This window comes from Sus scrofa, chromosome 1, assembly GCF_000003025.6.
Source record: "Sus scrofa isolate TJ Tabasco breed Duroc chromosome 1, Sscrofa11.1, whole genome shotgun sequence".
NCBI lineage: Eukaryota > Metazoa > Chordata > Mammalia > Artiodactyla > Suidae > Sus > Sus scrofa.
Genome location: NC_010443.5, coordinates 205,587,722 through 205,612,563, shown reverse-complemented (window position 1 = coordinate 205,612,563; position 24,842 = coordinate 205,587,722). Strand labels below are relative to the sequence as shown.

The window sequence follows — 24,842 nt, the reverse complement described above, 5'->3', positions numbered from 1 at the left end:
CTCTGCCAGCGATTGGTTGCTGTTCTGTGCGAGTCATTTATTCTGTAGATGTGCTTTTTTTGTTGTGTTTGTGGGAGAGGGCGAGCGTGTCCCCCTACTCCTCCGCCATCTTGTCCTCTCTCGATATTTGTCTTTATCTGCATGCTATAGTTCTTGATTCTAACATATTCCGAAAAATCCAGATAGTATCACTCAACTAACTGCACACTATAAGAAAATGAGAAAATTAGTGTATTTTTACTTATTCAGTCTTTCTTTGTCTTGCATTTTGTCTTTTTTTTTTTTTGCTATTTCTTTGGGCCGCTTCCGCGGCATGTGGAGGTTCCCAGGCTAGGGGTCTAATTGGAGCTGTAGCCACCGGCCTACGCCAGAGCCACAGCAACGCAGGATCCGAGCCGCGTCTGCAACCTACACCACAGCTCACGGCAACGCCGGATCGTCAACCCACTGAGCAAGGGCAGGGACTGAACCCGCAACCTCATGGTTCCTAGTTGGATTCGTTAACCACTGCGCCACGACGGGAACTCCACTGTGCCATGACGGGAACTCCTGTCTTGTATTTTAAAGTAAACCTACAGAGAAATTGGAGGGCTGATTTCCTGTTCTATTTGTTTGTGCTTTTTATACTGTCAGGATTTCCAGTATTTATGTTCCATAACCATTTTTTCTGTAGTATAAAATCTATACAAAAATACATTGTGGTATATTAGTTTTTCTCTTACTATATAACAATTAGAGCCTTGAAAGAACGCACTTATTACATTACTGTGGGTCAGGTGTCTGAGCATAGTTTGGGTGGGTCCTTTGCTCATTAGCTCGTAAGTTTGTAATTGAGGTGTTTTGATTGGGTTATGTTTTTATCTGGAGGCTTAATTTGGGAGGAGTCTGCCTTCCAAGCTTATTCAGGTTGTTGACAGAATTCAAGTCCTTGTAATTTTAAGACCGAAGTCCTAATGGATGAAAGACAGATGGATAGGTAAATAGATAGATAGATAGATAGATAAAGATAAGGGAGAGAAACAGAGGCAGAGATTGAAGGGATTGCTTTTAAGCAGGCTGGAGACCCATGGAAGAGTTGATGTGGCAACTGAATCCAAATACATTCTGGAGGCAAAATTTCTTTTCCCTTAGAGGAATAGTCCTTTTTCTTAAGGTCTTCAATTGGCTGGATGAGGCCACCCCAAATTATGGAGGGGTTATCTGCTTTACTCAAAGACTCCTGATTTAAATGCTAATCACATTTAAAGGAAACACATTCACAGCAATATCTAGACTCCTTGTTCAAAAACAGGACATCATGGGTACATGGTTTAATTAAGTTGACAGATAAAATTAGCATAATGGGTAAAATATACTGAGATAAATAGGCCTTTAGTGTGAGGTTTTATTTTTACGTGGCTAAGTAAAGGTAGGCTGGTTTACTGTTTTGCTGTCGCTTTCTGTGTCAGGTGCTAAACTTTGCTTTGGTGTCCTTTTTTATTTGGGTTTCTGAGAGTCTTAAATATCATAGGAAACATACAGTTCTTTCAGTTGTATTCCCTTGTTATTAAATAGAATCCCATTAATGTGGTTTGTGAGGTGTCAGGGGTGGGGGTGTTGAGGGAAAGTGTTCTAGAGTTTTAGGATTAGGTCTCAGTATTTGTGAGCTTGTGCGCCTAGGCTCTGACCTTCACAAATGCTTCTCAGTTTTTCTTTTTTTTTGTTTTTTTTGCTGCCTTAGGAAACATAGGAAGATAGGAAGGCCAGAGGGTGTTGGAGGTATTTTCCTTTCTCCAGGTGGTTAGTCTTTGCTAAAATCCCAGCAGTCTCTGGTAAAATAGTTACTCTTGAGGGCAGAAATATATACTTAGAGCATATTTGAAACTGTCTAATTTCTCAACCCCCATGGAAAACTGGAAGGGGTTTTTCTTTTATTTTCACTGTGACAGCCTCACAGGGCTTATGTATGTAAAACTCATGAAAGTGTGGGACCTCCTCTAAGACTGGGCCATCTGGACATCTCAGCTCTCAAACTTGTCCAATACTGATCCTCCAGTAATGCATTATTTGCAGATTTGGTTTTCCTACCCCAGTTCCCATTGAATTTTCTTGCTTCTGGGTTTCTGTTTAGGTAAATTGCGATTCTTTTTAATCTGTCTATCTCTCTAATTTTGAGAATAGCAATTTGCCCCAGGACCATCTCTTCTCTGATGGTTCTAAGAAGAGCTATTGCTTTTTAGTATGTTCAGTTTTTTTCATGTTGTGTAAACAGAAGAGACACCTTCAAAGTTGCTACGTCCTTGTCTGGAAGCCAAAAGTGCCACCGTTGTGTATTTGTTGTTCCATTGAGTAATGTTAAACAGCTCTTACTTTTCTAAACTTGTAGTCTATGGAATGATAATTTGGAGTTCCTGTCGTGGCTTAGTGGTTATCGAACCTGACTAGCATCCATGAGGATGTGGGTTTAATCCCTGGCCTCACTCAGTGGGTTAGGGATGCGGTGTTGCAGTGAGCTGTGGTTTAGGTCACAGACCTGGCTCAGATCCTGCGTTGCTGTGGCTGTGGTGTAGGCCAGTGGCTATAGCTCCAATTGGATTCCTAGCCTGGGACCCTCCATATATGCCATGGGTGTGGCCCTAAAAAAAAAAAAGACAATTCCTTTAGTTTATTAAGTCTCAACTATGTGTCTAGTCAAATAACTAGAAAATTACACATACACAATTTTTTTTAGTTAGTTGCAGAAGAACTTTCATAGAACAACCTAATATTATAACACATTTTATTGCTAATGATGTGAAATTACGATATAACTTCTTTGTTAAGACCGCTTTAGCTTTGTCACTGTTAGTTATAAAATAAATCATACAATAAATTCTTCAAGTATTGCATTAGATAATATGACTCTGCTAATAACCTAGTATATTGTGTTTAATTAGATGATTTTTTTAACATTATAATTTCCTTTTTCCTTACTTTCTAGGAAGCTCAGAAGTAACTTTCGGTTCTCAATTATGTTTAATTCTCTCATCCCTTCCTCTTTCTCGATTTACCATTGTTTTATTAGTTATTGTGGTTTTATTACTTCTCTGTTTTTTGTTAAAACTTTCATGCCCATTTGAAAGTAGGTCATATAAATAATGTATTAACTATGCTTAAGTATTGCCTGATTTTTAGGTCTTCTGTGCTGCTGCCACCACACCCTACTTTTTTTCCTGCTTCATACTCACTATCATTCTCTTCTTAATCTATAGACCTCTTTCAATCATGATTTGAATTATTCATGTCATGGCTTATCCATAATAAATTATTTGTTCCAGACATACTTTCTCTTGTCACCCTCGATGCTTTATGGTTCCTCTGAGTTCTATTTGCTATTTTAATGTTAACTCAAGCCAGATCATTAAGAATGTACTCTACTCTATCCAGAAAAGTTTGTTGAAAAGGTTTCCTGAAGCTAAATTTAGGACTTGGAGAATATTGCGCTTAGTGAAATAAGTCAGAAAAAGACAAGTACTGTATGATATCACTTATATGTGGAATCTGAAAAATAAAACAAACTAGTGAATGAAAAAAAGACTGACAGAACAAACTAGTGGTTACAAGTAGGGAGGAGGAAAGGGGAGAGGGACAAGATAAGGGTAGAGGATTAAGACATACAAAACTACTAAGCATAAAATAAATGAACTACAAGGATGTATTCTACTACTCAGGGACTATAGCCAATATTTTACAGCAACTATAAATCAAATATAACCTTTAAGAATTGTGAATCAGGAGTTCCTGTTGTCGCACAGTGGTTAACAAATCTGACTAGGAACCATGAGGTTGTGGGTTTGATCCCTGGCCTTGCTTAGTGGGTTAAGGTCTGGCGTTGCCGTGAGCTGTAGTGTAGGTTGCAGACGCGGCTGGGATCTTGTGTTGCTGTGGCTCTGGCGTAGGCCGGCAGCTACAGCTCCAATTAGACCCCTAGCCTGGGAATCTCCACATGCCGTGGGAGTGGCCCTAGAATAGGCAAAAAAAAAAAAAAAAAAAAAAAGAATTGTGAATCATTATTTTGTACACCTGAAACTTATGTAATATTGTAAATCAACCTATACCTCAATAAAGAAGGAAGAAAGTGAATTCTAAATGTATGTACTTGTGCTTCCAGTATAGAAACTAGATCATCGAGGGTACTCTTTTTTTTTTTTTTTTTTGGGTCGTCTTTTTGCCATTTCTTGGGCCGCTTCTGCGGCATATGGAGGTTCCCAGGCTAGGGGTCAAATTGGAGCTGTAGCCACCGGCCTACGCCAGAGCCACAGCAAACACGGGATCTGAGCGGCGTCTGCAACCTACACCACAGCTCACGGCAATGCCAGATCCTTAACCCACTGAGCAAGGCCAGGGATCAAACCTGCAACCTCATGGTTTCTGGTCGGATTCGTTAACCACTGAGCCACGACGGGAACTCCCCAAAGTACATTTTATTAGGAAAAAAATGTTATACAAAATTTAACAAATCTTTGAGAGTTTATCAGTTTTCTTCCATTGGAAGTTGAATGCATTACTTTAATGATTATGATATATAATGTCAAATTTATCAAACGAATAATCAAAATTTGATAGTTTTGGTTAATTAATTTCCCACTGTATTATATGTTTTTATTTAAAAATCAAGTTTAGGAGTTCCTGCTGTGGTGCAGTGGGTTAAGGATCCAACTGCAGTGGCTTGGGTCACTGCAGAGGCACAAGTTTGATCCCTGGCCTATTGTAGTGGGTTAACTATCTGGCATTGCTGTAGCTGTGGCATAGGTTTCAGATTCATTCCCTGGCCTGGGAACTTACGTAAGCCACAGATGAGGCCAAAATAATAAAATTAAGTCTTTATTTGTCCTGTGGATTACTAAATTCACTCAAATGCCAGCATTTTAATTATGAACTAATTTTCATTAAAAGGCTTGCTACTGGTGTTGTTTAACTGTCAGTTCCTGTTAAGTTTAGCTTACATTAATGGGCAAATCCTTCTAAAACTTAAATCATTTGGCTTAGTGTTCTTACCTTCCTAAAGTCTAAATAATGTCTAGAAGAGATGAGGATGTTCAGTTTTTGTTAGTTCTCTTTTCAAAGGATAGGCCTGTAGATAATGTACAGTCTTAGTGTTCTCAAGATTGATTTTTTCATTCACTGTTAACCTCTCATAAATACTAAAATTTATTTTGGGAGATAGGTATGAGTGCATAGATAATCAGTAAGGCTATATGTAGTTATGTGTCAAATGAATAATGTAGGCAATACCGAAATTTAGAAATAGCAGAGTTTACTGTGATAGTTGGGGAAAGCTTCATAGAAAGATGAAAATTGAATCTTGAAGGATGTAGATGAGAATAGCAAAATGGGCTATGAATTGTAAATGGACCATATTTATGCATCTGTTTTTATGCTGTTTGATTAATGTCAAATATATTTTGATATTTCCTAATAATTAAAATAGGAAATAAAAATTGAAACTGTATTGAGGTCCCATTTATATCTCATTTGTAAAAATTTACCAACCCTGAAATTCAAATATTGGTGCAGATAGAGAGCCATGAGGACTCTTGAAGCCTATGACTTAGTAATTTCACCTTTAAATATAAATAATCTTTTATTTAAAATATGTTATATTTTATTCTATGATACTTGTATTGTTATATACTATTAAAATAATGTTTTATTAATATGATCCCCACACTGGAAAAAAATAAATTTTTTTCATGACCCAGTATACCCACAGATGAAATAAAAGTTTCATGTAATATAGTTGTCCTTACCATATATAAGGTAAAAATATAGCAAAGCATGTATCAAATATGACTTTAATAATATTTAAATAAAATAGAAATCCTACAATAAATAATGCAAAAAAATTAGGCGATATTAGTTTCAGCTATTAATTGAACAAAATGAATGGATTGAGAAAAGCCGAATAAGTTTAGGAAAGAGTTAATATCAAGACATGGGTATAAGTTTCAGCATGTTAGTTTGAGGTGGTAGAACATAATTCATATATGGAAGCATTTTATGGAAGGCTGGAAATGTGGGGTTGGTGATTGGGAGAGAGTTGGGGTTGATTTATGAATTTAGTACTCACTTAGAGAGAGATCAGAGCAGAAACCAAAAGAGTAGGTGAATTTTCTCAGGGAAAAGTTATAAAAATTTGAGAAGAGGGAAACTAAGAATTGAGTCATGGCTGCAGCTTCCAATTAGATATCATTTAGGTATCTGGCAGGTGAGAAGAATATTCAGTTAAAAATTATGGCAGGCTTTTATATTCTGAATATCCCTTCTACAGAGCAAGATATTCTTGATACCCAAACTTGCTATTTTTCATTCTTTAAAATTGTTAAAAAAAATAAAAATAAAATAAAATAAAATTGTTAATGTTTTCACAGAACTCTTAATTGTTTCTCTAAAAAATGTTTTCTTCCAAATGATACTCAGATAAGAGGGTAATCCTTATTTTAGCTACATATGCATTTTCTTTAACTGGTGTGTTTTATAAAATTTTGCTTTTTCCTATTACGCAACTTAATCTGAAAATTTGGCTTTCTAAATGTGGCTTAATATTTGGTGTCCAGTTTTCATATGTTCTTCATCTGAAACTACTAAGTAGGTACCATATTTGTACATTTTACTTGAAAGTCTATTAACATGTCACAGAAAATGAGAATTGTGTTAATGGATGATTTTATGAAAGCTAGTTAATTCTAATACAGTTTTTCAAACCTGAAACTTTTAACATGAAATAATTTTTTCCTAGAAATACCAGTTTATCAGTAATATTGTTTTTTCCCCATAGAGAGAATCAGGACTAAAACAGGAAGTAAATGACCTTGTAAAACGGAAGATTGCAGTAGATGAAGAAAATGCTTTCTTAAGGAAAGAATTCAGTGACTTACAGAAGAAATTTAAAGATAAAAGTCAAGAAGTTAAGGTGTGTTGACTGGTACATAGTTTTACAGTAGTATTTCTTTGAAGTCCTACTTTAAGCTTTGTCAGCCTTTGTGGCACAGAAAGTGACAAGCTTGGAGGAAAAATTGCCTTAGGCCCTGCTGTACCATACAGTTTTCTCACATGCAAAAACTCTGAGAAAGATGCTTTAAAGCTAAGACTCCAAGCTTTATAACTTTCAGATAAATAGTTAATGATGGAAATGGAGCTAAGAAAGTAGGAGTGTGAATATGTGGCTTCTTGTAATTAGATTCTGATGGGACTGGCATTATTAATTGATAAAACCCAGGTCTGGGAGGATATGTCTGTGTGGGTCTCAAAAATAGCTGGGGACAGCATCAAAGGCAGCTTGATCAATTAATGGGCTCTTTGCAAATGTGTACTCATCAAAGCTGTCATCCAGTGAAAAAATATGACCCATCCACCTGCATGAAAAGAGGCCAATAAAAGTATACAGGTGACCTTGGCCATCAAATATAGAAGAAGCTGCTGTGAGGGTAAAATTGCAGTTTATATTTGCTGATTAGTTCTCACCTTTTTTTTTTTTTTTTTTCGTGTTCTGTTTTGTTTATTGGCCCTTGTGGTACAGGACAGTAAGGAGTGTGTACAGAATAAGGATGAACAAAACAGACTGGTTATAAAAAATCTGAAGGAGGAAAATGAGAAATTAAGTACCCACTGCGCTGACCTGGTAAATGACCTGGAGAAACTGAGGAAGCAGGAAGCACATTGGCGAAAAGAAAAATGTAGCATCGATGCAAAAATAAAGGTATGCAATGAGAATGGAATCTGTGCCGTTATTTTCGATCTAACTTCTTATAGGAAGTTTTATTTTCTTTAAATAACAAGTTATATATTCAAATCCACCAGTGGGGACTAGCATTAATTTATATTCCTTCACTTAAGACCCACAGCTTTTTAAAAATTGATGTTGCAAAGCAGGAAACTGACTTCAAATACTTATCTAAAATGTAATCATTAAAAAATAAAGGCTATTGCATTTTGAAATAAAACATGTTTTGAAAAAACATATTTAGAATTAAGAATTTTGGCTTTTTTCAGTTAGGGCTTAAATTTATAAATATAGTTAGAATTCATTGCAGTATGCTTTTTAAAACTATTTTCCAGGTCATTTAAAAAATGGAATATTGAAAAAAAAGCACAAAACAGTTAAAAATACTTATATATGTTTCTTTGGCTTGAGAGATAAAGTTTTATTTTTATAGAAGATAAAATGTAAAATCAACCTTTATAATATTATTATATTCTTTTTGATCAGTATTTTTCAAAATAATAGATTTTTTTGTGGCTTTCTCTTAGTCTTGAGAATGTTTTTGTTCTTTTTTTTCCCATTGGATTTCAGGTATCTTTTTCCCATTGAATTTCAAGGTAGATTTTGTTGAAAGGGCCCCAAACAAATTTTAGTGCTAGTAAATATGATAGTTCCTCTATGTACGCATGCTTGTATACTTATTACTTATATTACATATAAGTAATAAGTATACTTATATTTATGTGTTATTAAAATATAGAAAGTATGGATATGTGTGTCTAAATGTGTGTGTGAGTGTATGCATGTGTGCATGATTAGTTCATTTAGAGAAAAAAGGATTCTGAGTGTGTGAATCTATTCATTGCAGATATTTAAAGAAATATATTAAATCTGTTAATGTAAGATCAGGAAATGACTGAACTATTGAGAGAATTTTGACATTTGTTTTTATAATTTTTACATCAGTTTATACTTCTCCACACCCTTTAAACAATTTGGTAGTGTGATAAGGGTAAGTTGGGGTTCTTTGTGTTAGTTCATAGCTATCTGATGTTTTGATGATAATTTCATTAAATAATTTCCTTATTTGCCATTCAAATTATCCATTCTGTGATTTACTATGATATTAGTTCTTTGACCTTTTTTCTATTAGAGTTTTTGTCTTTTCTTATTAATTTGTAAGCATTCTTTATTCTGAATAGTAGTACTTTGTTGTGTATATTACAAATAGCTTCTGTTCTCTGAATTTTGGATAAGTGAATTAGATGTTCAAAAATTCATGAGTTTTTATGGAGTCATTTTTATTATTTTCTAATATTTTTGCTTTAGAAGTCTTACATTCTAAATTTTTCCCTACCCTAAAATCTTTAATCTATTTAGAATTTATTTGGGGGTGTGGTGTTCCGTATCATTTACTCAGAGTAGATTGATTTGTGATGCAGCCTCTCTCACATCTCTGAGTTTCTGTGTGTGTAGTGTGTAGGAGTTTGTTTCTGGATTTTTTATTATTTTCAAGGTTTTAGGTGTTGTAGTTTATAATTTCACTCATTATTTGGTAGGGTGGTTGGCTTCTTTATTGTTCTTTTTCTAAGTCATGAGCCCTGTATGTGCCTCTTTATTATCTAATAATATTTAAGGATCATTTCATTAGTTTTACTGAAAAATTCTGTTAACAGGTGGGAACCTCATTTAATTTATGAATTAATTTTGGAAGAATTGTGGTTCTGCTATTTAAGAATGTGGAATAAGGTTTTGTAACTTTCTTAAAAATGACATTGTTCACTTTTATTAGATTTATTCAAAGCTACTAATGCATTATAAAAATACTGTATAATGGGAAGAAGCATTTTACCTCAATTTTTTTTAAGGCCACACCCACAGTATGTGGAAGTTCCCAGGCTAGGGACCTAATCAGAGCTACAGCTGCCAGCCTGCACCACAGCCACAGCAATACCAGATCCAAACCGTGTCTGCGACCTATACCACAGCTCATGGCAACACTAGATCCTTAACCCACTAAGCGAGGCCAGGGTTGGAACCTGCATCCTCATGGATACTAGTCAGATTCGTTTCTGCTGAGCCACAATGGGAACTCCGGGAAGAAATATTTTAAATTATGTATTAGGTTTATTATTTCTGGAATATGGTAGTGTTATTGAATTATCTTGAGCTCCTCTTCAACATTTTTTTCTCCAAATGTCTTATTAGTTCTAAAAATGTGTATATTTTCTAGATTTTTATAAGTTATATAATTATGTTGTCAGTAAGAAAACTTTGCCCCTTTCTTTCCCTTTGGCATGTAGTTAACATGCCATGTGTTTAATCCATCTAATATGTACAGGCCAGTAATTTTTAGTTTATGAAGAATTGTGAAGCCATTACCAGAATTACTTGTAAAGGGAGTTCCCATTGTGGCTCAGCAGAAATGAACCCAACTAGTTTCCATGAGGATGTGGGTTTGATCCCTGACCTTGTCCAGTGGGTTAAGGGTCTGGCATTGCTGTGAGCTGTGCTGTAGATCACAGACACAGCTCGGATCCCACGTTGCTGCCAGCTATAGCTTTGATTTGATGCCTGGCCTGGGAACTTCCGTATGCTGCAGGTGCGGCCCTAAAATAAAGAAAAGTACATTTTCATCATCTCCAAAAGAAATCCTGTAACCTTTAACAACCACTCCTCATTTACCCTTAGCTCTGGAAGCTGAGGTAACCACTAATGGGCTTTCTCTCTCTATAGATTTATATATTCTAAATATTTCATATAAATGAAATTATATGGTCTTTTGTGACCAACTTCTACTGAGAATAATATTTTCAGCGTATATCTATGTTGTAGCATGTATTAATACCTCATTTTTGTACAGTTGAATAATATTCCATTATATAGCTATCCTCCATTTTATTTATATATCACAAGTAGATGAGCATTTGCATTATGAACAATGCTGCCACAAACATTTGTGTACAAGATTTTGTGTATACATACATATATTTTCAGTTATCATAGGTATATACCAAGGAGTGAGATTACCAGGTCATGTGTTAATTCTGTCTTAACTTTTTGAGAAACTGTCAATTTGTTTTCAGAAGCAGCTGCACCATTTTACATTCTGAGTAGAGGTGTCTGAAGTTTTTGATTTCTCTTTGTCCTTGTCAATACTTCTTATTGTCTATCTTTTTGATTATAGCCATTTTCGTGGATGTGAGTAGTTTCTCTTTGTGGTTTTGATTTGCAGTTCCCTGTTAACCAATAATTTTGTTTATCTTTTCATGTGTTATTAGCCATTTGTATGTCTTTGAAAAGTGTGTATTCATTATTTGTTTCTTTTGTATATATTCCAAATGTAAGTCTTTTTTCAATTATATAATTTGGAACTGTTGTCTGTAATTCTCTTTTTTACTTCCTTTTTTTTTTTTTTTTTTTTAGAAGGGCTTCACTTGCAGCACGAAGAAGTTCCTAGGCTAGTTCACAAATGGGAGATCCAAGAACGTCTGCTACCTATGCTGTAGCTCATGGCAATATTGGATCCCTAACCCACTTAGTGAGGCCAGGGATTGAACCTGCATCCTCATGAATACTAGTCAGGTTCTTAACCTGCTGAGCCACGACAGGAACTCCTGACTTCCTTAATGGTATTATTTGAAAGAAAAAAGTTTAAAATTTTGATATTTAATTTATCTACTTTTTCTTTTGTTGCATGCTTTTGGGCATTCTCAGATGCATTTCAGATATGGATCTGAGAAACTTTGGCCTAATCCAAGATCATGAAGATGAAGACCTATGTTTTCTTATAAATTTTATTTCTTACATTTAGTTTTTTGGTATATTTTGAATTATTATTATTTTTTATTTATTTTTAGGTACATACCTGTGGCATATGGAAGTTCTCAGACTAGAGGTTGAATTGGAGCTGCAGCTCTAGCCTACTCCACAGCCACACCAGATCAGAGCTGCATATGCAGCCTACACCACAGCTCATGGCAATGCTGGATCCCTAACCCACTGAGCAAGGCCAGGTATCGAACCCGTATTTTTATGGATACTAGTTGAGTTTGTTCCCACTGAGCCACAATAGGAACTCCTATTTTAAATTAATTTTTGAATATGGTGTTTGGTAGGAATCCAACTTCATTCTTTTGCATGTGTTATTCAGTTGTCTCAGCACCATTTGTTGAGAAAGAGTATTCTTCCTCTACTGAATTTATTCTACCATGTTTATTGAAAATCAATTGACTATACGTATAAGGATTTATTTCTGGACCTCACTTCTGTTCCTTTGACCAGTACATTTATCTTCATGCCTATGCTACGCTGTATTGATTATTGTAGACTTATAGTAAATTTTACAATTGGGATTTGTGTGTCCTCCAAATTTATTCTTCTTTTTAAAGGTTGGCTATTTCTGTCTCTTGCATTTCTGTATGAAATTTAGAATCAGCTTTTCCATTTATTGCAAGAAAAGCAAGCTGACATTATTTTAGTAGAGATTGTATTGAATCAGAAGATCAATTTGGTTACCATCTTAACATAATATTATAACTGACCCATCAACATGGGATGTTTCATTTATTTAGAAACTTTAATTTCTTTCAAAAATGTGTTATAGTTTTCAGGCTGTAACTTTGCACTTCTTTGGGTACATACATTCCTAAATATTTAGGATTTTTTGTTATTCTAAGTGGAATTATTTCTTCATTTCCTTTTTGAATGGTTCATTCATAATGTATAAATAAACAATTTTTGTACATTTTCTATCTCGTAGCTTAGCTAAGCAGGTTCATTCCTTAGAATTTTCTGTGTGTAAAATAATGTCATCTATAAGTAGATGTTTTTTTGCTTTTTAGGGCCACACTCGTGGTGCATGGGGGTTCCCAGGCTAAGGGTCGAATCGGAGCTATAGCTGCTGGCCTTCGCCACTGCAACTGCAATCTGAGCCTCGTCTGCGACCTACACCACAAGGCAGTGCTGGATCCTTAACCCACTGAGCAAGGCCAGGGATTGAACCTGTGTCCTCAGGGATGCTAGTCAGATTCATTAACAGCTGAGCCACAGAGTGAACACCTAGTTTTTTTTTTATTTTAATTTTTTGGATGCCTTTGATCTTATTTTATTGCCTTTTGCCCTGATTGTAGAGCCTCTAGTACAAAGTTCAATAGGAAAAGAGAGAGTGGAAATCTGTGTGTTCTTCCTGATCTCAGAAGGAAAGGATTTTTTTTTTTTTCTGGACTTTATCAATTTGATGAAGTTCCCTTCTATTCCTAGGGTTTTTTAAAATTTTTTATTTTTTTAATTTTTTTTTAAATCATGAAAGGGTTTGGATTTTGGCAAATTTTTTTCTGTATCTTTTGAAATGTTTATGTTGTTTTTTGTCTTTCATTCTATATGGATGTTAAATCAACCTTATGCTGATGGTATATCTTTATCTTTTTCCGGCTTTGGTGTCAGGATAATTCTAGCCTTATAGAATGAATTAGGAAATTTACCCTCCCTTTTATTTTTTGAAAGCATTTGAAAAGGATCAGTATTAATTATTTAAAAATGTTTTGTGTGAATTACCAGTGAAGCCATATGGTCCTGGAATTTTCTGTTTTGAGGTTTTGATAACTGATTCAACGTCTTCTCCTTATGGGTCTGCTAAGTTGTTTTATTTATTCTTGAGTCAGTTTGAGTATTTTGTGTGTTTGTAGGAATTGTCTTTTTCAGCTATATTATCTAATTTGTTGATGGACAACTGTTTATAGTATTCCCTAGTCATGTGTTCTATTTCTGTTTAGTTAGTAGTAGTGACTTTACTTTCACTTCTGATTTAGTTACTTACATCTTTTTTCTCTTTTTCTTTGTCATTCTAGCTAAAGATTAATTTTGTTGTTCTTTTCAAGGAGTCAGCTTTTGCTTTAGTTGGTTATTTTTTGTTGTTGTATCTTTAAAAATAATTCTACAATAATATTTATTATTTCCTTCTTTTTTGGGTACTTTGCTATTCTTTTCTATTTCTTTAAGGTAAAAAAGAAATTACATCATTGATTTGACATACATTGTCTTTTTTAGTATAGGCATTTACAGTAATATGTTTCCTTCTGAACATTGCCTTTGGTATAGCCTGTAATTTTTATGTTTTTGTTTTCAGTTGTCTTTGAGTGTTTTCTGATTCTCTTATGATTTTTTCTTTGACTTATTGGCTGTTTAAGAGTGCATTGTTTAATTTACATATATTTTGAATTTTTCAATATTCTTTCTGTTATTGGGTTCTAGCTCCATTCCACTGTTGTTGGAGAAGATACTTTGTATGATTTTAATATCTTAACATTTACTGACAGCTTTTTGTAGCTTAACATACAATCTGATAGGGGGAATGTTCCATGTGTACTTAAGAAAAATGTGTATTCTGCTGTTTCAGTGTAGAATGTTTCATATGTATATGTTAGGTATACTTGGTTTATAGTGTTTTTCAGGCTCTTCATATCTTTAGTTACTATCTATGTGGACTATTGAATTCTCCAACTATTACTGTAAAACTCTTATTTCCCTATAACTAGGTACTTTATATATTATAGAGCTCTGCTTTTGGTGCATGTATATTTATACTGGTTATATCTTCTTGATGAATTGACTCACTGATCAGTATATAATGCCCTTTTTCTGTCTCTTTTAAAATTTTTTTTGTCCAATATTCTTAGACTATTTTGTCCCATATTCTTATGTTCATCTCAGCTCTCTTTTCATTATTATTTTCATGAAATATCTTTCCTCATCCTTTCACTTTCAATCTTTTTTTGTGTGTCTTTGGATCTAATAGTCTATTTTAAACAAAATATAGTTAGTTAAAGGATGTTTTCTTTAGCCATTATGTCAATCTCTGCCCCTTGATTGGAGAGTTTAATTCATGTGCATTTAAATAACTTACTGGTAAATAAAGACTAACTTCTGCCACCTTATTAATTGTTTACTGTATGTCCAATAGATTTTTTTGTCCCTTCTTTTCTTTTTCTTTTCTTTTCTTTTTTTTTTTTTGCTTTTTAGGGCTGCACCCATAGCATATGGAGGTTCCCAGGCTAGGGGTTTAATCAGAGCTGCAGCTGCCAGCCGACACCACAGCCACAGCAATGTGGGATCCAAGCCTCAACTGTGACCTACACCACAGTTCACGGCAATGCTGGATCCACAACTCACTGAGCCAGGTCAGGGATTGAACCTGTGTCCTCATGTCCTCATGGATGCTAGTCAGATTGGTTTCTGCTGAGCCATGATGGGAACTCCCCCTTATTTTCTCTATTACTGTCTTCCTTTGTGTTTAGTTTATTTATTTTTTTTTTAGGTGGCACATTTTGATTCTCTTCTCATTTGGGGATGTATGTTCTTTTGATATTTTCTTCGTGGTTACCATGAAGATTACATTTACATCCTAAACTTATAACAATATAATTTGAATTTATACTGACTTAACACCCAAAACTCTTTTCCTATATTGCCCTTTCCCTACACTTGAAGTTGTTGTTGTCACAAGTTATATCTTTATAAAATATGTGCTCTATAACATAGACATAATTTTTTATGTGTTTGTCTTTGAGATTATGTGAGAAAGAAAAAGTTGAGATACAGATGAAATATACAACAATATTGGGGTTTATATTTGCCCATGTATTTACCATTTCTTCACATGGTTTTGAGTTACCATCTTGCATTCTTTCATTTCCATCTGAAAGATTTCCATTAGCATTTTTTATAGGTCAGATTTAATAACTCCTTAAGTTTTTATTTATCTATAAATTTCTTAATTACTCTTTAATATTTGAAAGATAATTTGGCTGGGCATAGAATTCAATGTTGACTTTTTTTTTTAGGGATACACCTGTGTCACATGGAAGTTCCCAGGGTAGGGGTCGAATTGGACCTACAGCTGCTGGCCTTTGCCACAGCCACAGCAACGAGAGATCCGAACTGTGTCTGTGACCTATACCACAGCTCAAGGCAATGCCAGATCCCTGACCCACTGAGCAAGGCCAGGGATTGAACCCATGTCCTCATGGATACTAATTGGATTTGTTTCCACTGCACCATGAAGGGAACTCCCTGACAGTTTTTTTTTTTTTTCTTTCAATACTTTAAATGCATTATCCCACTGCCTTCTGGCCTCCATGATTTCTGATGAGAAATTAGATGTTAATTTCATTAATAATCCTATGTATGTTTCAAGTCATTCTCTTTTATTGCTTTTAAGACTCTTTGTTTTTGGCTGAATTTCAGAAGTTTTTTTTAATATCTTAGTGTGGGTTTCTTTCAGTTGATGTTACTTAGAATTTGGTGTTATTTTTGATTTTATAGATACGTGTCTTTCATCAAAATTGGGAAGTTTTTAGCTGTTATTTCTTCAGTGTTGTTTCTGCTCCCTTTTCTGTCTTTTCTACTTTTGGGACTTACATAATATATATGTTGGTCTGCTTAATGATAGCCCACGGTTCCCATGTGCCCTGTTTACTTTTCTTCATTCTTCTTTCTGCTGCTGAGTTTCAGTAATTTTTCTTTTCACCTGTGCCTGTGGCATGTAAAAATTCCTAGGCCACAGACCAAACCTGCATCACAGCAGCCATGTGAGCCACAATAGTGATACTATGCTGGATTCTTAACCCATTGGGCTACCACAGATTCAATAATTTTAATTGTTCTGTCTTCACATTTTCTGATTCTTTCTTCTGCCTGAGCACGGCTGTTACAGAACCCTCTGGTGAATTACCCATTTTTGTTATTATACTTAGCTCTGGTACTTTTTGATCCATTTTATAATTTCAAACTCTTTATTGGTATTTTAATTTAAACACTTTTTTTTCTGATTTTCTTTTGCTTTTTTTTTTAATGTATTTTTCTTTAACTCCTTGAGTACATTTAAGATAGTTTTAGAAATTCCCTGGGAGCTCTGACATTGTCATTGTTGTTGCTTGGGTTGCTGCTTTGACATGGGTTCAGTCTCTGGCCCAGGTACTTATGCATGCTGTGGGCATAGGCAATATAAAAAGATAGCTGTTTTAAGGTTTTTGACTTATAAATAAGTCTGATGCCTGGGGTTCCTCAGGGATAGGTTTTACTAATTTATGTGGTCTTTTGAATGGACCGTAATTACTTATTTCTTAGTATGCCTTATGATTTGTTCTTGTTGAAAGTTGGGCATTTGTGGTAATAAGTATATAATGTGGTAACTTTGGAAATCAGATCCTATCCCTTCTGAAGACTACTGCTTTTTTAATTGTTGAAGGCTGAGGCAGTCTTTTTGTTTAATCTTTCAATCTGTTTTGCAAAGTCCTTATTCCTTGTTCTGTGCCTTCACTGAAGTCTCTGTCCTTTAGATTTTTTCTGCTCCTTGCATGACAGAATTTTTCAAGGCGCTAAAACAAGAACAACAGAAAAAATACACAACACAGAGATACAAACAAATTCTTCTCCTAATCTTTGTATGTTGGCTCTGTGATTGGACATTCCTTTAATATTATCCAATAATAACTTGCACTAAAAAGCATATTTCTCTGAGCATATGTATGGGTTTCTAAACTCTCTGATATGCATGGGTATTTTTGAATGTCTTAATCTCCCAAAAAATTTCCCACAGCTTTTACTCCCATGCTTTAAGCATTCTATTGTATATCTCAACCAGTCATCTTTTGCCTTAGGCATCTGTGATTTATTAGTTAATCTTGTGACTTTTTTGAGCCATATTCTCCACTCTTCCAGTCTGTGTTCCCAATCAGGTCAGAGATGATCACTTTGCATCATTTTTTCAGGTAGCCCCTTGCCAGATTAGAATAGACACATACAATAATTTGCTAGGAAAGTCTTTTCTACTCTCTCCCGAACCAGGAACACTGGCTGCTGCCACTATATGAATTCCACTGTTGTAAGATTCTTGGCTTTAAGAGTATAAGGTAGGGAAGGGCAAGTGAAATCTTCACAAATATTTTATCCAGTTCTTAAGCTGCTTTTTTTTGGTTAGTTTAGCATTTTCTTGGTTATTATAAAATTTTGAATGCTTCCCGGAGTTTTTCGAACATTGGCTCTGATAGTTTCTGCTGTTTTTTCCCGATGTTTCTGCCAGGGCAAGAGTGCTTGATGCTGCATACTCTCCATTTTTTTTTTAGTATCACTAATTGCCCTCATTTGTACGTGATAACTTTACTGGATATGGTTTTTTTGTATTGGCAGTATTTTTCTTTGAACATTTTGAATATGCTATCTCACTGTCTCTACTTTCCATTATTTTCAAAAAGTCAGTTACTAATCTTATTGAAATATCTTGGAAATGATGAGTCATTTTCTCTTGTGGTTTCTTAGAGTATCTCCTTGTCTTTGCCTTCTAGCTTTTTTACTATGATGTTTCTGTTTGTGGATCTCTGTAAGTATAGATGGTACTTGTAGTTTGTTGAGCTTATTGGGTATGTAGATTAATGTTTTTCATCATTATTTGGTAGTTTGCAGCCATTATTTATTTGAATATTTTTTGTCTTCCTTCTTTTATTGCCCCTCCTTCTCATAGTCCCATTATGCTTATATTGGTGCATTTAGTGGTGTCCAATATTTCTCTGAGGCTAAATTTTTATTATTCTTTTTTCTTGATATACCTTCAAGTTTTTTTTTTTTTTTGTTCTTTTTCCTGTCAGTTCATATTAAATGTTGAATTCTTCTATTGAGGGTTTTTTTGAGGAGGGGGGATGTGTGTATGGTTGCTTTTTTTTTTTTTTTTTTTTAACTTTAGCTATTGTAACACCAGAATTCCAGTTGAATGTTTCAGAATAATTTATATTACTTTATTGGTATTTTCTATTGGATGAGACATTGTAATTTTACTTTTTTTTTAAAGATATGATACTTTTCAAAGCATAATTTTCTTTTGTTTCTTAATTATATTTATAATGACTCTTTTGAAGTCTGTTATCTGGGTCTCTCATAGGCAGTTTCTGTTGCCTGCTTTTTTTTATGAGTGACACCTCTTTAAATATTGTAGTTTTTTGTTGAAGAATGTATATTTAAAGTAATATGCTGGGTGGAATAAAGTCAGCACCATGGCAGAGCCAAAAGCTATCTTTGTTTTTCTCCTTTAATTTACATGCACTAAAACATCCACAACACAACAAAGATGTCTCTGCCCAACACACCAGGATGCTAGAGAATTCTACACACCTGTGCATCTAAAGTCAGTTGACTGGAAGACATAGAAGGTGCAGAATCAAGGGAACAGTAGAGGCATGCTTGAAATACTGGTCCATCAGTCACAACAACTGAGTCTACAACCCCAGAGAACCTGGCAGTGGCAGGGAAGATGGTGCGTATGACTCCAGCCTCCTGGCCACAGTGGTTCCTATAGCCACAGGCAATTGGACAGCAGCAGTACTGGGGCCTGGTATCCCACCCCTCTTGCCGTTGAGGTACCCATGATGCCAGCCCCACACGTGCACACCTTTAATGGTGGAGCTTACAATGCTGAACACCACAGAGGCACCTTCAGGACAGTGACTCCCCTGCCTCTTCCCCCATGGCAGTGGAGCCTTTGACTGGGAATCCCATACTTCAAGGAAGAGCCCACTATCCCAGAGCCCCAGGCAGCAACAACTGCATCACTGGTGGAAGCAAGGTACCAGTGACCTCAGAGTTACAGAAAGTGGTAATGAAGCCAAAAGGCCACACCTCTGATACAGGCAGTGAAGCATGGAAAGTGCAGACTCTCAGATATAACCAGAGGTAGCTCAGGTAAGCGAAACTCAAAACTTGAGCTGTATCGCCACCTACTGGACTTAAAAAGAAAGACCTCTAATTTCTAACCTGTTGAATTGTTAGAATCAAGCAGAAAGAATTCACCAGCAGAGGAACAAATTATCAAGCACTGTGATAAACCACAGTAACACTATATCACAAAAAGAAAATGACAGTTCCCAAGAAACTGTACTTAAAGTCATGGGACATTTCAGTCTGATTGATACAGAATTAAAAAGAGCTGCCGTGAAGAAACTCAGCTGGCTATGGGAAGACTCATAAAGGTAGTTCACTGAACTCGGGAATAAAATTAATGAACAGGAGGAATAATTTACCAAACAGTTGAAACTGAAAAAAAAAGAACCAAACAAATTCTGAAGTTGAAGAAGTCAATAAATGAGATGAAGAATGCATTAGAAAGCATTGGATATAGATCAGACTCTAGTGAAGAGAGAATTAGGGAGCTCAAAGATAGAAATCTAGAAATGATGAGTAGAAGAAGAAAGAGGATTGAGATATTAAAAATGAGGAAATTCTAAAGCTATTCAAGACTTCCAAAAGGAGAAGAAAAAGAGAGGGGAACAGAGAATTTATGCACTGGGAACTATGTCTAGTCACTTATGATGGAGCATGATAATGTGAGAAAAAGGAATGCATACATGACTGTATAACTGGGTCACCATGCTGTACAGTAGAAAATTGACAGAACACTGTAAATCAGCTATAATGGAAAAAAAATCATTATATATATAAGAGATAATAGTTGAGAGCTTCCCAAATGTGGAGAAGGAACTGGATACCCAAGTCTGTGAGGCTGAGAGAACAACTAATTGTCTCAATGGAAAAACTTCTCCAAGTTACATTATATTAAAATTTTCAAAAGTTAGTCTCTCTCTCTCTCTCTCTATCTCACACACACACACGTCAGTGACAAAGGAAGAACTTGAAATTTAGCCAGGGAAAAAAAGAGTGATAACTTACAAAGGAACCCCCATTAGGCTATCAGCAGATTTCTTTCTTTCTTTTTTTTTTTTTTTTGCTCAGGGCCACACCTGCAGCATATGGAAGTTCCCAGGCTAGGGGTCAAATTGAGCTGCAGCTGCCAGCCTGCACCACAGCCACAGCACCATGGGATCCAACCACAGCTCATAGCAGCTCCGGATCCTTAACCCATGGAGCGAGGCCAGGGACTGAACCTGAATCCTCATGGATACTAGTCAGATTCATTTCTGCTGAGCCATGATGGGCACTCCAGTCAGCAGATTTCTTAGCAAAAACTCCAGAGGCCTACAGGGAGTGAATGACAGTCTCAAAATACTGAAAGATAAAAACTGTCACCCAGCAAAGTCATTCAGAAATGAAGGAGAAGAAATTTTTCTCAGACAAATAGAAGCTGAGGGAATGCATCAACCCTAGACCTGCCTTACAAGAATATTGAAAGGTAGGCGCTCTTCTACCAGAAAAAAAAACAAGTAAAAGTACACAAAAGTTTGATCAAGGTAATAAATAGAATTAGAAAATTATAACTCTTTATAAGAATAGGTTTTTAAACACTTTATTATAGCATAAAACTTAATGGGAGGAAAGTAGAAAAAGTAACTATAGCAGCTTCAATTTGGTAACAAACTCAAAATGTATAAAGGGGTAATTTGAGAAAATGAAAAGGGAAGAAGTAAACAAAATGATGGAGATATAGAGCATCCAGAAAACAAAAGGTAAAATGCAGTGCTTAATTCTCATTCCTTAGTTATAAGGCTAAATGTAAATGGATTGAATATACCAATCAAAAGACATGGGGTGACTGGATGCATTAATAAACAAGTCTCAACTATATTCTGTCTCCAGGAGACTCTAATGTCAAATACAAGGTAAAAGTAAAGAGATTGAATATAATACTTCAAGCAAATGGCAGCTGAAAGAATTGGGTGTAGCCATGCTAATGTCAGACAAAATAGGCTTTAAGCCAAAAAAGATAACAGGAGTCTACTTTTGACAGTATACAATGATAAAAGGGACAATTTTATCAAGAAGATATTTATTTATATATATGCAGCTAACATAAAAGTATCACAATATATAGAACATTTGTTAATACACCTAAGAGGAGCAACTGATGGGAACAATGATAATAGGGGACTTTAATACCCCATTTTCATCAGTGGCTAGTTCAGGCAAAAAGTCAATAAGGAAACAGTGGCCTTAAATGAAACATAAGACCATATGGATTTGATAGATTTGTACAAAATATACAATCCAAATGCAATAGAATGCATATTCTTCTTAAGAGTACATGGAGCTTTCTTAAAGTCAGACCGTATATTAGGACACAAAACACGTTTCAAGAAATGTAAGAAAATTGAAATCATATCAACACTGTTTCCATTCACAGTGGTGTGAATTGAATACAATAAGAATGTTGGAAAAAAATCACAAATATTTGGAGAATGAACAACATGCTACTGAACAGCTATTGGGTCAGCAAAGCAGTCAAAGGAGAAATCAAAATTTACTTCAAGACAAGAATTGAGGTTGGCTTTAAACTACCTAGTGTGTAATATATAGGTGTGTGTTGGGTGAGAAAGGTGGGAGGGACCATTGTAGAAAGTTTAACCCTGAAATCCTGTGGCTACACTTACTCTAATCCCAATTTATATAGATTGGATCAATCCTTGGCAGCATAATTTAGTGGTAAGGGCAAATCTAAACCATTAGATATCAAGCCACCATGTAAGAAATAAATATGAAATATAAGATTGCAAACGGAGCTTGGCCCCATGTTGCAAATGCTGCACACTTAAGCATTCTCAAGGAAACATGAATCATGAGAAGTCAACTGTCTTTTAATGTGTTGCCATGTAATGTTTTATTTTTCTTTGTGATGGAACTCCAAGGAAATAATGTATAGATTCCCTAAAATATTCTGAAAGCCATCAAGAAAGTGCTTTAATGCTTTTTTTGGTAAACAATGAATTTAAATAAAATCCATTCCTTGGATTGAAAAAAAAATTTACTTGAATACAAATGGAAATGAAAACAGAACAAACCAAAAGCTTTTGGAGACAGCAAAGATAGTACTAAGGGAGAAGTTTTTAGCAATTCAGGCCTAACTTAATAAAAAAGAAAACTCTTGAATGAACCATCTAACCTCACACCTAAAGGAACTAGAAAAAGAACAACAGAGCCCAAAGTCAGTAGAAGGAAAGAAATAATAATGATTATAGCAGAAATAAATTAAACAGAGAGTAAACGACAATAGAAAATATTGATGAAATTAAGAGCTGGCTGTTTGAAAAGATAAAATTGACCAATCTTTAGATAGACCAATTAAGAAAAAAAGACAAGGCTGTGGTAAATAGAATTAGAAATGAAAGAGGAGGAATGACAGTAGATACCACAAAAATACAAAGGATTATAAGGGAATATTATGAACAGATATATGCCAACAAATTGGACAACCTAGAAGAAATGGACATACTCTTAAAATGAGACTAAATCATAAAAAAATAGAAAATCTGAATATGCCACATCACTAGTACTTAAAAAATAAAAAGCAGTAAACAAAAATCTCAGGTCTGGACAACTTCATGGGAGAATTCTTTCAAACATTAAAAGATGATTTAATACCTATTCTCAAACTCTTTCAAAAAATTGAAGAGGCGAGGAGGGAATGCTTCCTAACTCATGTTATAAGTCCAACATCACTCTCATAACAAAAACCAGACAAAGACAACACAAAAAAAAGGAAGTACAGAACAATATCTCCGGTGAACATAAGTGCAAAAATCCTGAACAAGATATAAGCAAGCCAAGTTAAACATTACATTAAAAGAGTCATCAAAGTGATCAGGTGGAATTTATTCCAGGGATTCAAGGAGGTTTCAAATCTGCAGATCAATAAACCCAATACACCACATTAACAAAATGAAGGATGAAATCCATCTGATTATTTCAGTAGTTGTAAAAAAGGCATTTAACAAGATTCAACACCTATTTATGATAAAAACTCTCAAAAAATGGGTATAAAATAACATACTTCAACATAATAAGGACTGTAAGTGACAAACCCACATCTAACATCATACTCAATGATAAAAAAATATAAAAGCTTTCCCTCTAACATTAGGAACAAGGAAGAGATGTCTACTCTTTTCACTCTTATTCAACATAGTATTAAAAGCCCTAGCCAGAGCAATTAGGCAAGAAAAAGAAATAAAATGAATCCAAGTTGGAAAAGAAGTAGAACTATTTATGGATGACATGATTTTATATATATATATATATAGAAAACCATAAAGACTCCAGAAAAAAACTGTTAGAAAAAATAAATACAGCAAAGTTGAGGGTGTAAAATCAATACACAAAAATCTGTTGTGTTTGTATACACTAACAATGATATAGTAGAAAGAGAAATTAAGAAAACAGTCTCGTTTATAATCACAATAGAAAGAATGAAATACCTAGGAATAAATTTAACCAAGGAGGTGAAGGACCTATCACTGAAAACTTTAAGACATTGATTTTTTTTTTTGTCTTTTCTAGGCCCGTACCCACGGAATATGGAGGTTCCCAGGCTAGGGGTCTAATTGGAGCTGTAGCTGCCGGCCTACGCCAGAGACACAGCAATACCAGATCCGAGCCGCTTCTGCAAGCTACACCACAGCTCACGGCAACGCCAGATCCTTAACCCACTGAGCAAGGCCAGGGATTGAACCCACAACCTCATGGTTCCTAGTCAGATCGTTAACCACTGAGCCACAACAGGAACTCCAAGACATTGTTGATAGAAATTGGAGAAGACACATAAATCAAAAGACCTTCTATATTTATGGGTTAGAATAATTAACATTATTAAAATATCCGCATTACCTAAAGCAGTCTGTAGATTCACCTCAATCCCTTTTAAAATCACAAGGCTATTTTTCACAGAAATAGAACAAAAATTCTGAAATTTATATGGAACCACAGAAGACCCCAAATAGCCAAAACGATCCTGAGAAAAAGAATAATGCTGGAGGTATCACAGGCCATGATTTCCAGCTGTGCCGCAAAGCCACATTAATCAACAGCATGATATTGTCAGTAAAACATACGTAGATCAATAGAATAGAATTGAGAGCCCAGAAATAAAACCACACATACATGAACAATTAATATACAACAGAAGAACAATGACCATACAGTGGAGAAAGGATAGCCTCTTCAAAAAATGGTGTTGGGAAAACTGGAGAGCCACGTGTAAAAAATACCACTCTCTCACACCATGCACAAATTTCAACTCAATATGGATTAAAGACTTAAATATAAGTCATGAAACTATAAAACTTTTCAAGGGCAACATAAGGCAGTATGCTATTGGACACTGGTCTTAGCAATGTCTTTCAGGATATGT

General features: G+C 35.0%; 1 protein-coding gene across 4 annotated transcripts in view; it reads left to right on the top strand.

Annotated features, from left to right (window-relative positions):
• Positions 1–24,842, top strand: part of CNTLN (centlein) — a 326,116-nt gene that overhangs the window by 85,268 nt on the left and 216,006 nt on the right. For all 4 annotated transcript variants that reach the window (XM_021063284.1, XM_021063278.1, XM_021063282.1 and 1 more), the window contains exons 4-5: positions 6,797–6,931; positions 7,538–7,717. In XM_021063284.1, coding sequence (XP_020918943.1) covers positions 6,797–6,931; positions 7,538–7,717 — 315 coding nt within the window. The remainder of the gene's footprint in view (positions 1–6,796; positions 6,932–7,537; positions 7,718–24,842) is intronic.